The sequence below is a fragment of the Trichomonas vaginalis genome, chromosome V, assembly GCF_026262505.1.
Source record: "Trichomonas vaginalis G3 chromosome V, whole genome shotgun sequence".
NCBI lineage: Eukaryota > Parabasalia > Trichomonadida > Trichomonadidae > Trichomonas > Trichomonas vaginalis.
The window spans coordinates 12,861,382-12,878,100 of NC_067207.1; the positions used below are offsets into that span (position 1 = coordinate 12,861,382).

Below are 16,719 nucleotides of genomic sequence, written 5' to 3' on the forward strand. Positions count from 1 at the left end.
AGTGCAAGTTTCCTCAAATTTTTTAAAAATAAAAATGTTTATTAATTCTAATTTATTGAAAGATATCTGTAGTAAAGAGAGAAAAATGGTAATTCTAATTTGCTTCTTACATCATTGATTTTTTGGAATCCAAACATCACTATGAGCAGTTGGCTTTTATCTGTGTATATTGAAAAATTTATACTCAAGTTCATCATACATTTTTGAGCTTAAAACGATTATTCTAAATTCAATCTGGGTATTATTAATCTCAATATTATGTTATTGATGTTTGGTTAGTGTAATGATATTTTGTTGACAAAACATTTGAAAAATTTATATTTAATAAACATTTATTGTTTTCTGTTTTATTGTTGTTATTATTATTGTTGTTGTTGGTGTTGTGTTTGATCAGTCTTAGGTTTATCTGATGCAGCAGCAAGTGCAGCTTTCTGAAGTTCAAGTTCTTCTGCGTGTTTTCTCTTCCAAATTGAAAGACAAAGCTTGGCGCATGTTTACATTTAAAGCAGGAACAGCTTTAACTGCAGCTTGGAACATAGGAAGTGTAACAAATGTGTAGAAATCAATTTGCGATTTAGCTTTATCTAAATGGCTTCTATCATTCTTCAGGCAATAATCACACCATCTATCAACAAGTTCGAATGGACGAGAAACGTTTGAAATATCACCACACTTAAGAATCATATACAACAACATAACGCGGTGATCATGGCGTTGCGTTGTGAAATCACTGTCATCATAGATATCAATGAATCGCTTCAAAATCTCGAAATGGCGTGCCATGTCTGTTGCAAGGATGTATTGGATGATCAATGACCAAATTTCGTTGCATTCGTCTTGGTTTAATGTGGCCAACAAATTTGTTTCTTCGTGTGACATAATTTGGATTGCAATTGAACAATGGTGTGTTTCCATGACGGACTGGTTCTTGTAAAGAATACCAAGTGGTGTTTCAGCTTTAATGTTGTAGATATTAGTGAAACCATCATGATTTGCATCACGACAAATTGCAGCAACAACTAAATTGAATTCAAATTTCGTGAAAACTTTTTCATGACCGGAAATCATGATCTGATAAGTAACAAATTGTGTGACATCAACAGCATGACGCCAGTTATGATATGGAACTTTCTTGTACATACTTCGAATAGCATATAAGAATCTGAAAAACTTTTCATTCGTGATAATGGAAGAAATCGAATCAGGAAGTTGTGCTGTTGTTGCTGTAGAGAGAAGCATTGATACTCTTGCACTTCCTGTCTTTCCTGGTTTAGTATGAGTGATTGGTCGACTTGAAATTGAGTCGAAACTGTCATCAGGATCATCTTTTCCAAGTTTGGAGTTGTTATTTGATTGTGCAGGGAAAAGAAGGTTGTAGATATCATCTGGTTGGAAGATTTTGTCTTCTCGATCTTGAACTTCTTTTTCTGCAAATGTTGTACCATTTGTTGCACCTTTTCCTACTTGATCTTTAACTTGGAATGATTTATCATCAGAGTTATATATATAAAGAACAGCTCCTGATGCTCCCAATGTGTTCTTTGCATTCATGATGATTGATTTAAGTGTTTGGTCACTGGAATCTTCTTTAATTGCACTGGACATTTCTGTGAAGATTGTTAATTGTTTGGAAAGATCAAGTGACGCTTGATAAAGTTTAGCGTTATATAATGAAATACCACAGAAAACATTGAATGCTGTCATCATACGAATATCTTCGTCATCAAATAATAATTCTGACTTTTCCGATAGCATTTATACAATTTTTTGAATGAAACATGTGCAAGTTGGTATTATAAGTGATAAATCATTTGATTACAAGCAGCTTATCAAAGTTTTAACGAAGAACAACACAATGCATACTATCTACAATGCTTTAGAAGGACCTTTAGAAATTTCTTTCACTGAATTCAGTGATGAGTTAAAACATTCCTATAATTTGCTTTTATACATCATTGGTGGATCAAAAGATATTGTTAAAGATGTTGATAATTCAACCCTTTCCAAATTAAATTCGTGCGCTCAAAAAGCTATCGTGGTTGTAAACAATCATCATGAACAAAGCGAATTGTCATCACTCGAAACACAATTACAACCTGTTTTTGTCACAAATGTTTTTCTTCAAACTAATGAAGGAATTGATTCATTGCTTTATCTTATTTCTGAATTTACATTTGGTAAACCAAACATCATTTACGATCCACAGAACATCTTAAGAAAGTTTAATAAGTATTTAGAAATTATCACACCAAAACGCGTTGTCGAATTCCATCCTGCTACAAATACTAAGGTTTGCACTAAGGCTAGTGCAAGTTTCCGTGTTCCTGCAAATGATAATTATGAATGGAAAGAATTTGATAATTCCAATGGATACGAATTTGGTGAAACCCGATATGACTGGTTTGCTTTCAGTGGAGATATCGAGATACCTTCATCTTACGATCCAACAAAGCATAATCTTCATGCAAAATTCAATATCAACAGAAATTACTTATGCAGACCATGGGATGATGATTTTCCAGCTGGTCCTGAAGGTAGAATATGGCTGAATGGTGAAGCACTTGGTGCTATCGATGAATTCCATAACTCCCAAATTATAAAACAGGGAGGACACGTTGAAGTACGTATTTTCACTGGCCGTTGCACAGCATCTCACAATCTAACACAGTTTGGCCTTGAAATTACCGACAAAAATACAGATGCTCTTTATTATAGATTAAAATTCATGACTGCACTCATCAAACAGCTTAAAGACACTAATACTGACAGAGCTAAACTCATCCATCTTGTCGATGCTGCTGTCAGAGAGCTCGATGTCCGAGATTTGAATGGACCAATTGGATTATTACCAGTAAGACGTCATGATCCACACGATATGGCCTTCTACTCTTCCGTTCCGAAGGCTCTTGAGATCCTCAGGAGCATCCACAACATCAGAGGAAGAGCAGAACCCGATGGACCATGCATTTCCATAATTGGCTACTCCCATTTGGACACTTGCTGGGAATGGCCATACTCCATTCTTCATTTTAAGAGCGCAAACACCGCTTCTTCAATGTTACACCTCATAGAAAATCCACCTGACGAATTTGATAATCCTGTCATGTGGAAATTCCTCGCCACAGCCAGCCAGCACTACAAATGGATGTCTGAGGATGATCCCACACTCTACTCCCGTGTTCTATCAGCGATTCATGATGGCAGATGGGTTGCAGATGGTGTAACATGGCTTGAACATGAAACAAATTTAATGAACGGCGAAAGTATGATCAGACAGTTCCTTTACGGCAAATCCTATTTCGAAGACATAATAGGACAAAAGCAGACAACACTTATATTACCAGATTGTTTCGGTTTCTCAGCGAGTTTGCCTCAAGTCATGAAGAATTTCGGCATCGATTCATTTTTGACATCAAAAATTTCATGGTGCGAATACAACGATTTCCCTTACCACACATTTAATTGGAGAGGAAATGATGGCAGTGAAGTACTTGGCCACTTTGTTACTACTCCAAGCAGCTGGAGCTACCAGACATCAACATACACAGGAACAGCAACAATTCCTGAATTACTTGGAACATATGATTGCTACAAACAGAAGGATATCTGCAGACATAGTGCAATACATATGGCAGGAAATGGAGATGGTGGTGGTGGAATTACAGAAGAAATGATATGGAACTTCAATTTGATGAACGAGTTGCCAAGACTTGAAGGTGTTCCTGCTGTTAAATTCCCAACAATGTCCGAAATTTTCGATGAAATTCGCCGTAAAAAGGATAGTTTGCCAACATGGGATGACGAATTATATTTGGAATATCATAGAGGAACACTAACATCACAAGAAGAGGTAAAGCGTCAAAACAGAAAGCTTGAATCTCATCTCAAGAATGCAGAGTTCATCTTGACTGTTCTCAAAGCCGTTTATAATTTCACCGGGGAAGTTGATTACCAGAAATCTCCGAAAAATTTGTGGGAAGAGGTATTATTGTATCAATTCCATGATGCATTGCCAGGAACAAGTGTTAATGAAGCAAACATGCAAATACTCACTAGAGGAACACAAACACTCCAAAAAGTTAAAGAAATTGAAAACTTTTTGGCTGAAAAATTATCTGAACAAGAAGATTCGAATTTGTTGATTTCCACTGTCTGCCCATTCTATGGATGGAAGTCCTGTGATAAAGTTCAGAGAGATGAGTTCAAAACAACATTCTATGAGAGAAATAAAGATGAATCTCATACAACATACGAGTTCTCATTTGATGATGTTGATACAACTGTCAAGAGCAAGTTCGAGTTTGACTTCCAGACAAAGACAGTTAAGAATGACAAGATGACAGTCGTTTTTAACGAAAAAGGCGGAATTAAATCTCTCAAAGTTGGCACTCGTCAGTTTATCGAAGAAAATGATGACTGTCCATTCCATTTCTACGAAGATAGATCCATTAACTGGCCAGCCTGGGACATTCAGCTCTATCATAAAGAAATGGAACTCGAAAGTCCAGTTTTCACCTCTATTTCAGCCATAAACGACGACCAATTGGAAGTTACATGGGAAATCCCTGAAATTGGTGAAGCAAAGGCCGAAAAATCCGTCATCAAACAAATTATTTCGATTAATGATACTACGATCGATATGAAAACCACTGTCAACTGGTCCCAACACGATAAACTCCTCAAGTACGTCCTCCCTACCAAGATCCGATCCAGAACAGCCAAGTTTGGACTCCAATTCGGATATCTCGAGCGAGAAACGCATTCTAACACCAAACGCGACATGGCAAGGTTCGAATCATGTGGTAGATGGGCCGATCTATCAGATTCCCATGGTGGAATCACGATGACAAGCGATGTCAAGGCCGGATTTGACATTCACGGCATAACAATGATGATGTCGCTGCTCAAAGCACCAATGCAGACTGACAAATGGGCTGATTTCGGTATCAGAAGGTTTATCATCAGATTGGACTTCCATAACCAAGAATTCTCTCCAAAATCGCAAATTTTGGCCGACCAATTAAATTACCCACCAACATTTTGCGATATCGGAAAGTCTCAGCCAGTTGAGAAAGAATTCTTGAAAATTGAGGAAAATAAGCTGATTTTGACATGTTTGAAGGTCAGCGAAGACGGAAAAGGATTCATTGCAAGGTTTGTTGAACCAAGTGGTGGATTCACAACAGCAAATGTCGAATTTCCTCTTTTGGAAGGAGATTGGAAATTTGATTTGGTAAACATGGAAGAAAAGAATGAAATTCCGCTCGAATACAACAAAGAAAAGAAGTCTATCACATTGGAAGCTGAAATGTTCCAGGTTTTGACAGTGAAATTTAGTAAGATTTGAAATTTTCGATCATCTATCGTTTTTAATACGATTTATTGAATAAATATCTTAATTGTAGCAATATTCTCTGAGATTTTGCTATGTCAACAACTAATATTTTTTCAAATTTGAGAATTTTGAAAATCTCTTGATATGACTGGATTCAATCTGTGCTCAGCTCATGAACAATTGTATAGACCTGCAAACGATTATTTTGGGAAAGTTTTAATCTTATATTTAGCAATTTTACTGAAATCTAAATTTATGCATCAACAGTCCATGTTTCTTTTGTTTGAACAATAAAAGTTTATTTGAATAGTAGTAATACAAATGGTCATTCTATTTTAAAGGTTATAGCTTCCAAAGGCAAAGCAATACTGTGCAATTTGAACAAAAAAATCCTTTGATATGAGATGTTTATTTCAAAAATTGGGTGGTTGAATATGAGGTTAAATCTGTGGTGAAACTAATTCTCTGGTACTACTTCATGATATAAAACTGTATTAACAAAACAAATGAAACATATTAATTTGATTACGAATCATTCCATAAACAAGGCATTATCGATAACGTTAATGCATTGACGAGATAGAGATATAGATCTGACGAATTCATTTTTTAGGAAAAATACTGTATTATTGAAAAATATTCAACATTTGTAAAATTGTATCCGCAAGACTAATCGAACATATGTATTAGATTCTTTAAACAAATTTATATGATATCATAAGCATAATTAGCGAATAATATATAAAACAAGTATGATGAAAGAGGATATCTTTGTTGTATTATTCGTAGTTAAATATTACTTAAGATTTATTATCAAATTTACTATCTACACAATTGTAAATCATAAAATTACCTATGTACACATAAATAAAAAAAAAGCGAAATTAAAAACTATATGCATAAGCCCTGTTTATGATAAAATAATTCTCTATTTTAAAAAACATAATTAATTATATTGCCGAAACAAGAACTATATATGCTGAAAAATTTTGAAATCAATCTTGATTACGAGTACCAAGATTTTACAATTCCAAAATGCAAGTATTTGAGTTGTAGAGGATGGTTGTAAGCTATTTCTGTCGATCCACGATAAGAGATTATTGAATAAATTTAGGGTAATAGAAAGCGATTGATCCAAGATAATCGCGTGTTTTGCACTATCCTAAAAATAAATAATCTAATTAGGAAAGATAGAAAGATTTAAAGAAAGAGAGAAAAAATCGCAGTGAAAAAAATTAACTACTATCACTGCTATTCTGTGCAGTTCTGCTGATGGACTTCTTTAATAAAAAGTTCCATCTATTTCTGATAGCGTTAGACGATCTGTTTTTGAGGAATTTAGAGATCTTACCCCAATGAGTTCCAAACTCTTTATACTTTGCAATGAGTGTGAAATCCTCGGTTGTTGTCCAAGGTTCATCGCTGAGTTTTGGATTTAGATAATTGTTCCATCTCTCGCGGCATTGCCTTGGATTTCTTGTCTTCATCATCTCTGATATGTGCATCCAATCGCTTGTTCCATACTTATTGATAAGTTTGAAAAGCTTTTGGTCTTCTTCAGGAGTGAATTTCATTTTTTTAACACCTTCTTTAGGTGGAGCCATTGTCTGTGAAGGGTCAATGAACATCGGGATGAAGCCGTCAGTGTTAGGGCATATGCACATGATGGATGGGAGTTCGCTATGCATGTAATTCATTTATGTTTTTGATTTATTCGTTCATACCGCTAAAAAATTGAGAGCAATTTGTTCTTCAAATTGAGAGAGTTTGTGAAAAGTTTGATTGATTTTTACAGTAAGGCACTCTCAAATTTTTGATAGGATGCAGTGTGAAAAACCAATGAAAGAGGCCGTTTGTAAACAAATTCATAGAAATACATCGAACTATCATGGAATAGTCTCTGGTTTTTCATATTCTCAGAAATCAAAAAATTTTCAATGCTTGCAAGGTCCAGGTTTCTGAGATGTTGCTGAATCTTGTCAAATTTGAAACGCATGAATTATAATGAAGGATAATAGGGAACAGTATATATAAGACTATGTAGTTATGCATTTTTACCGAGAATTCGATTGATTTTAAACTCCTTTTTTTATTTAGGTACCCTATTCAATTTCTATCGTCACCATATGGAGAGGTCAGGCCCATATCATAAAACATTAAGTTTGGACTTACTAAGACATGTAAGAATTACCTTGCTTGTATAGGGGCATTAAATACTTTTAGATGCTAAAATCTTCAAAATTAATTTAATTTGATATTCAAAATATGCAAGAAAACGTAAATAAATACAGATCTAGCTCTCACATATCTCTATTTTAAGCATTGATAAGTATTTCTACATTCTATTTTAAAAAATATTCAAATTTCACAATATTCTTTTCATTGATAATCTACATATTAACGAGAATGATATAACTTTTCATGTGTTTAGAAGTTCTTAGCTTTAGTACTGTATTGTTGAAAAAATTATTGAAGACTTTTTTCTTTTTGAGAAATTAATGCAATAACCAAAGAGGAATTGCATATGCTGCGCACTAGAATTATAGAAATGTCTCTAATTAGACACAAATAGAGATATTCGGAAATAAAAATTTGAAATTTTGATCAAAAACGCTATTTTCTAATCATTTTTTTTTAACTATATAAAAGTATCTTTTTCTATAATTTATACTTGATGGTTTAAAGACGTTTAGACTCAAAATTTTACTGCATTTCATGTGGTAACTATGCTTATCACTAACTACCTCCTTGTTTCAACCCTGAACAATATAATACCTCCCAATGCAGGTATTACTCCAACAAAATTAGCAATTTGGCTATTGTCTAAAATTTTCTCAAAGAAAGAGAGTAAAGTCCCATTTTTAGAATTCGAGTTATATTAGAATGCAACTTAGACAAAAGGTTACAGTTTCAATACACATATTCAAAAAATTTGCATTCGAAATTTAAGATAAAGTACAATTTCCAAAAAAGAGTATCGAATCAGTGCACAAATATGCATTTACATGCTTACACTAGCTTGCACTAGTATTAATAATTTTGAAATTAATTTTCAAATTATTCCCATACCTTTTGCAAAATTATTATGCTTATGATTCTAAGCATAGTTAAGCGATCTCGAATTTGAATTGCTAAGAAAAAATAATTAGTAAAAAATTTGTCTATGCATTCTGTATGATGCTACTAACTATATTAGCAGCATACCTAAAATCTTTTCAATATTTTTGAGGGAATTTGAAAGGTACCGGTTGAGAGCCTTTTTAATTAAGGTACGATTTCGATAGAATTTGAATGGTACCCCTTCAATTTTGTGAGGGACCCCTTTCATTTTTTGAATAGGGTACCTTAAATGAAAAAAGGACCTTATTCAAATTTAAAACTTTTCAGAGTTGTTGATTATTTACTGAAGATAAGTGCATAAAATGCTAAAATAAGTAGGGAATTCAAGAACGAACATTTGGAATTATCGACCTATCAGTCACTTTTTCATGTTTTAAATGTGACGCGTAAATTTTAGGTACTGAAACTTTATTGATAATTTTGCTTGGTAGTAGTAAATACGAGATATTTTGAATAAAATATTTGAAATAAACCTCATCAAAATTGTTTGTTTTCAAATGATTTATTTTCCGGGATTTATTATATAATAAAAAGAAAATGGGTTAGTTACTGGTTCTAAATTATTCATAAAAAAACTATGATGATTATATTTATGAGATTTAAATATATCTTGATATATGCAATATATTGGAAAGCATTTCTCTTTTTATTTTTCGATAGTAAAATCTCCAACCGCTTTTCTCTCAAAAAATTTGAGAAGAAATTGCATCGCATTGAAATTTTTTATTTTTTCATAAGTTATTTGGTTATCACTAATTTTGTTAAATCCTCGAGTTGGTCTCAATATATTATATATTATCAACTTGATTGATGTCTAATTTTCTTTAAACTTGGCCAAACATAGAAATCCCAATTGTAAAACATCGAATTTTTAAGTATTTATATGATGAACATGCCTTCTAATATATTTTATCGAATAATTTTCATCTTATGGCTAAAAAAGAGTAGAATTAATATTCTGTGCCCGGTTCTTGATGTTAATTAATAAAATCTGACCTATCTGTTGCTACAAATCCTTTATCTATATGATAAATATGGTATTTTTGCAAAAAATTCTTAATGATGATTGAGTGAAAAAGTCAACAAGATTATTTGTTCATTACAATCCTTAAGTTTGAATAGTTATCTTTCTCGAATTCAGCTATAAACATACTTTACAATTTGATTACACGCTAAAATTAATGATATACAACACCGAATATTTTGTTGAGATAATTGCTATTAGCAAAAATTGAAAAATAAGCTCTCTAATCCGAATAAATGGTGAGTTATGTTATATATATGGATATTTTATGAGTTAAATTCCTGATCTAACATCAAAAATAAGATTGGACTCCGGACAAAGATAAAACCAAAAATATTTCAAAACACAGTTATTGTAATCACCTATCCATATGTCTGTAAATTGACTCATTATAGATTTGAGAGCTCAAATAGTCGATATTTGTGTCGAAAATTACAATAACCTTATATTTCTTAGCGCGCAGCCAAACATAAACTATCTTGTTTCTGACCTTAATTAATGTATGTTTTACAAAAGTATTCTAAAGATCTATTTTTGACATATAAAGTGTCAAAAAACTAAGTAAATTTTCTTTTGTATGAATGAATTATAAAAAAACTGATGATAATATTGATGATATCGATATTGGACAAAACAAAGAGAAAGAACTTAAATGGATAGGGCCAAATATCCTGAAAATTAATATAGAAAGCGATGAAGTTTCTGAATTATCAGGACTAATTAAGACTTATTCTGAATCAAATGAGAAAAATAGACTAAATAACAAAATAATTGAATGCATGAATCATATTGATCTTGATATCTCAGATCTATTGCAAGAAAATGATATAACTCCTAATTTAATTGATCAAACGCAGCATGCAAAACAATTTCTGAGAGCTAGTTCGTATAACTTGCTTTATTTATTGGCTAAGAATTCGGTTTTAACAGCTCATCACATATATGATCAATTTGATTATTTTAAAATCCTTATTCCAGCAACATCAAATGGAATTGATATTCTTAAGCTGTTGACTGTGTTTTTAACATATTGCAATGACCTAACAGAAAATGTAATCAATAATCAAATCCTTGAATTTCTTTATAGCGAAGTAATAACGAATTCTGATTATGAAGAGCTGTTTGATGAAGGAATTAACTTCTTGCTTGCATTTCTTCAGACCAAAAATGCATTTCCAGATCAATGTTATACTCAATATGAAACAATCTTCAACATTCTCTCCGAAATATTAGTATATCTATTAACACTCAACAAAGAAGGCATCAAAAAGGTCAAACAATATGATATCTTGATAACTTATTTATTATGCACTCTTGTTTCTCATGAAGACATAGGTCACTTTGCTGACGTGTTACAAGGAATGTGTTTATCAAATTTATACAATCGAATCCAGAAAATAGAAAACTTGCCTGAATATTTTGAGTTTTTCCATTGTTTATGTGAATTTAACCCTGAATATGCTATGGACTTTGTAGAAGACAGCCCAATTATCTCAACCTTAATGAGATACTTTCAAATTTCAGAAAACAAGCATCAAGTACTTAACTTCTTGATCCATTTTGCGGATATATCAGAAAGAGCATCAATGATCTTATATAACGCTAATTTGCTTGACATTTTTATCCAATCAGGATTTTATTATAAATTTGATGAGAACGCTCCAACTGTTCTGCAGGAAGGCCAGGTCTTCGATTTAATTGATGAGCCTACGAAAGAAAAGTATATTTACCTCTTTACTATATTATGTTATCAAATTCCAAAGTTAATATTACAAGATGATGCAGTTTATAGATATATTATATATTGTATAGATATGTACGAGCTTCTTCCTCAAGATTTTGAAGCCAAATACTTCAAAGCGATTCAAGCTCTTTTCGCAAACGGGTTGATCGCTGAAAAGATCGATGATATTGATGAATTTTGTGATTTCCTTGAAGATATGAGTATTAATTCAGAAGATGAAGTAGTAAGCGCCACTGCACGATCAATTCTCAATTTCCATTTCGAGAAATTCGAATAAGATAATGAAATCACATTGTCATTGAGAATACTCTTTATGTTATTACATATATTTGTTAGATTTAGTTATATTATTGCATAAATATCAAGAGATATTTTTAGAAATTACTCAATTATAAGTGGATTTATCAAATAAAGTATACTATACTGGTGTTTAAGTTGAAATAATCATAATATGTTGAGATGTCATGTAAAAATGCATAATATTTCAAGAAAAAATATATCAATAACATGACAATTTAATATGATTGTAAATTTGTATCTTACGATTTATATTTTCATTGGTTTTGAGTTTATTTGTATCTACACAGACACAATATCTCATCCTTCTAAATCAAAATTAAATTAAATCACTGATTTTATACTAAATTATATTAAAATATTATAAAAAATTTCATTTATTTCAAATAAAAAAAGATAAACTTTACATATCAAGCTCCAATTCTTCGCTGAGCATCGCTTTGAATTTTTCTATATTTTCAGTTCCATTCTGAAGTACCATTTCAGTACCTGCTTTCTCTGACACTGTCAAGTACTCTTCTACAACAGACCAATCGACATTTCTAAGCATAAGAAGCAAGATATGTCTCTTATCTTCCTCAGATGCCTTCGGAAAAGCCTCTTTCATCTTTTCCAATGCATCGCTTGCAGCAGCAAGCTTGTCGATCAAGTTGATTTTGATGGGAACTTCGACTCTTTCCGGCATTCCCATAACAGATTCGATTCCGTTGTTGTCGCAAAGAGTAATGCTCTTGTCTTCTATCTTCATGATGCATGATGCGCGTATTGGTATACGTGTGCCCTTCTTATCGGCTGATGTAAGATGGGAATAGCGTACAGCCACTAAGATGGCACTTTTCATATCGTCGATGTAAAGTCCTTCATTAGAAATTACGAAAAGTGAACCTTTGTAAAATCTCATTGAAATTGGGGCTATGTTTCTTGTAGCGAGGTAGTGAAGTTTTCCGTCTTCTACCTTGTAGAGTGCGTACATATTAGGTGATCCAGCAGCTACGTAGCCATCTCCAGCGCATGCCATTGAAGTTCCGAAAATTTCAAGTGGAACTGGCTCTTTTGTGGTCCAACGCCATGCAAGAGCTGTTGATTTCGGACGTTTTTGTGGATTGCGAGATAAATCTGTCTCGTTTTCGGAGCAAATAACAGCTAAATAATCTCCAAAGGAAATTAAGCGCTGGATAGAGCTGTAACCATCTGGAACTTGTACTGTAATATCTTGTGGCTTTTTTGGTTCGCTGTATATTGAGATAGAAGCTGTATTCTTCTTTTCTGGTGAAATATTTAAAACTGCGAAGTTCTTTCCTGGTCCAGGAACGATATCGTATGCTTTGCCTTTCTGTATCTCCTTCTTTAGAAGGGAGTTATCGTAGACATGGTACTCTTTTGAGCATCTTTCGACAACAATTGTTAAATCTCCACGGCGGATGACGTTGAAAAGGCCTCCGTCGTATTGCAATTGAGAGCGAAGTGCCTTTGGAATTGGTAATGATGGAACAACTGTTGGAAGATGCGCTGAAATATCGACAATCAAAAGATTGTTATCGTAAGCGATGATAATGTTCGAGCTATTTGTTGGATGTGCGGCCATGAAGGAGCCGTTAAGTTTACGAATCTGTGGAGGTGGGAAATTCTCAATACGCATCAAAGGCTTTGAAACGCCGCAAATGAATAATGCGTTCTGATCGCAGAGAGCGTAGAAAAGCGGTTTGTTTGGTGGAGAATAAGGTAAGAAGCATGGAGCGATCTGCTGTAAATTATAATTTGTTCCTTTTGACTCACCAAAGGCAACTGCTGAGAAACTGCACTCGCCAATGCATTCTACTCTTGTCAAAGCAACACGGAATACCTTAACTGAGCGCTTATCGATGATTGAGAATAAAGTTGATGTATAAGGATCAAATGCGAAGTTACGACCGACTTCAATATTAAGAGGAGCTGGAGATTGGTTGTTTAGTCTGACGAATTCTACGCCAGATGTTGTAGGAATGATAATTCCGTATGGTTCGCCTTTACTCGCGCCTACAAAGACGCCAAGAGGTGGCGCTGTTGTAGTATGAATCTTTGTGAGTAATGAAGTTATAAGAGAGAAGTTATACACTGCTCCTGATTGATCGCACAAAATAATTGCATCTGGTGCTTGAGCAGCGTAAGTGGCTGTAATATTATCGAATGGAATGAACTTAGAATCAATGCATGTGTAATCAAAAGTAAACATGCCTTTAGGAAATACAACAGCGATGAATTTATCAGATGGAAGATTTTGAATTGTTGATGAGATCATTGAATGAAGTGTTCTGCAGGTTAAATTATCAATGAAGAATAATCCGATTGGACTGGATTTGACGATTTGTAATTGTTCCTTGTTGAGGTTAGCTGTATTGATTCCAAATGTACGAAGAGAACGGTTCTTTGAAAGATCTAACAAAGTTAAATTAATCTTATATGTACATACTAAGAAAAGAGAATCACATGGATGCGCTGCTACAAGAGCAATCGGCTCATCGCAGGCGTGCCCAAACATTTTATAATGACATGTGATATGAAATATATTATCGCTAAAATTTATAAATTCATCCGTCATGTAGGAGGTTATTTTTTTATCTTCAATTCCTGTTTAAACATATTGATTTGTAAGAGTAGTCAATATTGTGTTAATGCATCATGAAAATGAGCTATTGAACAAAATTTTTTATATTAAATCTCAACATCTTTCCTTGATAGTTCTTGGATCAGATATTCAGCTCTAATTCAATCAGATTTGCAGATTGCTGTAATTAGACAACAAACAAAATTTCTAACTTATTGAATTTGACTTTTGTAATCATCTTTGTCCACTATATTGCTAATAGAATATCATACTGTTCAGAAATTCTGCAATTATTCGATTCATGCTATCACTTTCATTTGTCTCAAGTTGAAGGTCTTGTCGAATATTGTCTTTGTATAAACATAGTTAACTCAAGTGTTTTAGAAGCATAATAAATGTCAATAAAAGGATGCAATATAAATTATATAAAGATATTACTAAAACATTCGATTTATAGAATTATCTATAGGTAATATCTAGTAATCGGTTGGAATATGAAATGAACAACATGTTAGCATATAGATAGATTGAAGAAATAAAGAGATATGAATCAGAAATTTGGAAATTAAGAAGAATAATAGAATAAAAAATAAATAACTTGCAATCTTATTAAAAACGAAAGCATATTGTAGATATTATAATTCCAAATTTTTTCGAAAATCCAAAAAATGAAGATAATTTCAACAAAAATTGAAATAAAAAAATCAAAAACAATAAAAATTTGGGAAATAAGTGAGGTGACTAAAGTGAAGTAACCTGGATAAAATGTCCCAAAAGAAAATAATAAATCGTCTGTGGGAATGTTTACTTGTTTCTTGGAGTAATCAATGACCAAAAACGAACAAGATAAGGAAGCAAATATTAAAAATTTAATCGTCGTATATTAAAGATTTAGTGATTTAAACTGCGCTAGCGCCGAACATTGTGCTGGCACGAGCGATAGATGGACCGTACTCGTCATACATTGCCTTAGAGTGGCACTTAGCGTAAAATGCTGAACCAGTGGAAGCAAGCATGGCACCACCGTACCAAACTGCATACTGCTGGCGCTTGTGCTCAACGATGTTAACTGGGATCTTGTTTGCTTCAACCTTTGTGCCAGATGCCTTAGAAGCGCGTCTAGCGTTGTCCTCAAGACGAGCATCGACGAGTGCCTGAACGTCAGCCTGGAGACGCTTAGCGAGACCCTTATATGTTGTAGAACCGCCAGAAAGAACAATGTTGTTGTATAACTTCTTACGATCTGTAATTGGAGACATCTGAATAGCGCGATCGATAAGAACGGAGATTGGTGTTGTGTACTCATTAGAAACAAGTTCTGGTGAGAACCAAACTTCTGGAGCAAGGAAACGTTCGTAGCCAACTTCGCATGTGTATGGCTTGCCAGACTTGGAGGAAATGCCTGTGTATGTTTCGATGTACTTAGCACGATCTGCGTCGAACATAGCGAATGTAGCAGATGGGTGCTTAGCGACACGGCAGTAACGCTCCTTGATGTTACGAGCAGCTTCCATACGGTCTTCGGCTGGAACCTGTGGCTCACGATCCTTAAGGAAGTCGGCAATGAACTGTGTCATTTCACGGCCGGCAACTGGAACGTGGACGATAGCGTTAGAAATTGGGTAGCCTTCAACGACTGGGATAACGTGTGTAACACCATCACCAGAGTCGACAACGCAACCTGTAAGGGTATGTGCAGATTTGTTTGTCCATGAAGCGGCGATAGCAAGCATAGCCTGCATACCGATGTAGAGGTATGGAACGTTGAATGTCTCGAACATAACTTCGGCAGTATACTCACGGTTATCTGGTGAGTTAAGTGGTGGTTCTGTAAGTAAGATAGCATGATCTTCTGGTTCGCAGCGAAGATATTTGAAGAGGCATTGCTCCCAGAACTGTTCCATCTTTGTCCAATCATCAACTTGACCGTGTTTCATGATATTGATTGGGTTGTATGTTGGTGTCTTGCCGATACCTTCTTCGCCGATGTAGAAATCGAGATCTTCTGTGCCTACCATTTGAGCAGCGGTAACTTTAGATAAATCTCTGCCAGCGTGGAGTGTTGGAATGATAAAATTCGGGCGAGTATTATTTGCGTAACCCATTTTTGTATATCCTGTACCAACATCGATAATAACCGGAGGTGTAGTTGGTGTTGACATTTCTCGAATTGGGAATGACCGGAGGTTTAATACAAATAAAAAAATTGACACCTATCACGGACAATTAAAGGTCGGCTTAGCAAACGGTTATCGATTATTGTAAAGTTCATCTCACCTCTCGCTGATAAATGAGAAAAAGACCAGGTTCTCCCGATTTTTCAATTTTTTTCTAAACATTTTTTATTGCCTTGATTTTATTCCGAATAAAATTGTGACTGGAAAATCATCTTTTTGGGATTTTTTTGCATTGATTTCCTTGTCCGTATGTCCAATTTTAATTCTCATCATGCATCATGCTTAATCTAGTGCTTCTTAAGGTATGTATCATCGAAAATTAGGAATAAACTGGTTTGATACAATGCGAAAAAAATCAAAGTAAGATATTAGCTTTGGTCTTTAATCCTTTCATATTAGGAATGTATTCAATCTTTAAATCATGCAATGCGACACATA

The 16,719-nt window shown here is 33.8% G+C and overlaps 6 protein-coding genes across 6 annotated transcripts; 2 read left to right on the forward strand and 4 right to left on the reverse strand.

The window, feature by feature from the left end:
• Nucleotides 1-345: 345 nt before the first annotated feature.
• Nucleotides 346-1,771, reverse strand: TVAGG3_0326080 (3',5'-cyclic-nucleotide phosphodiesterase protein; the record flags this gene model as incomplete). The annotated part of the gene is made up of 1 exon (XM_001325897.1): nt 439-1,755. The coding sequence occupies one exon, from the start codon at nt 1,753-1,755 to the stop codon at nt 439-441; it is 1,317 nt and encodes a 438-aa protein (XP_001325932.1).
• TVAGG3_0326090 (glycosyl hydrolase) lies at nt 1,772-5,347 on the forward strand (the record flags this gene model as incomplete). The annotated part of the gene is made up of 1 exon (XM_001325898.1): nt 1,772-5,347. The coding sequence occupies one exon, from the start codon at nt 1,772-1,774 to the stop codon at nt 5,345-5,347; it is 3,576 nt and encodes a 1,191-aa protein (XP_001325933.1).
• A 796-nt stretch (nt 5,348-6,143) lies between these two features.
• Nucleotides 6,144-7,062, reverse strand: TVAGG3_0326100 (RNA polymerase II transcription regulator recruiting protein; the record flags this gene model as incomplete). The annotated part of the gene is made up of 1 exon (XM_001325899.1): nt 6,571-7,032. One exon carries the CDS (start codon nt 7,030-7,032, stop codon nt 6,571-6,573), a length of 462 nt encoding a protein of 153 aa, XP_001325934.1.
• Nucleotides 7,063-10,049: 2,987 nt separating this feature from the next.
• Nucleotides 10,050-11,839, forward strand: TVAGG3_0326110 (armadillo (ARM) repeat-containing protein family; the record flags this gene model as incomplete). The annotated part of the gene is made up of 1 exon (XM_001325900.1): nt 10,061-11,500. One exon carries the CDS (start codon nt 10,061-10,063, stop codon nt 11,498-11,500), a length of 1,440 nt encoding a protein of 479 aa, XP_001325935.1.
• Nucleotides 11,840-11,891: 52 nt separating this feature from the next.
• Nucleotides 11,892-14,046, reverse strand: TVAGG3_0326120 (uncharacterized protein; the record flags this gene model as incomplete). Its single annotated transcript, XM_001325901.2, has 1 exon — nt 11,924-14,038. The coding sequence occupies one exon, from the start codon at nt 14,036-14,038 to the stop codon at nt 11,924-11,926; it is 2,115 nt and encodes a 704-aa protein (XP_001325936.1).
• Nucleotides 14,047-14,980: 934 nt separating this feature from the next.
• TVAGG3_0326130 (actin 3 family) lies at nt 14,981-16,291 on the reverse strand (the record flags this gene model as incomplete). The annotated part of the gene is made up of 1 exon (XM_001325902.2): nt 15,004-16,266. The coding sequence occupies one exon, from the start codon at nt 16,264-16,266 to the stop codon at nt 15,004-15,006; it is 1,263 nt and encodes a 420-aa protein (XP_001325937.1).
• Nucleotides 16,292-16,719: the final 428 nt, after the last annotated feature.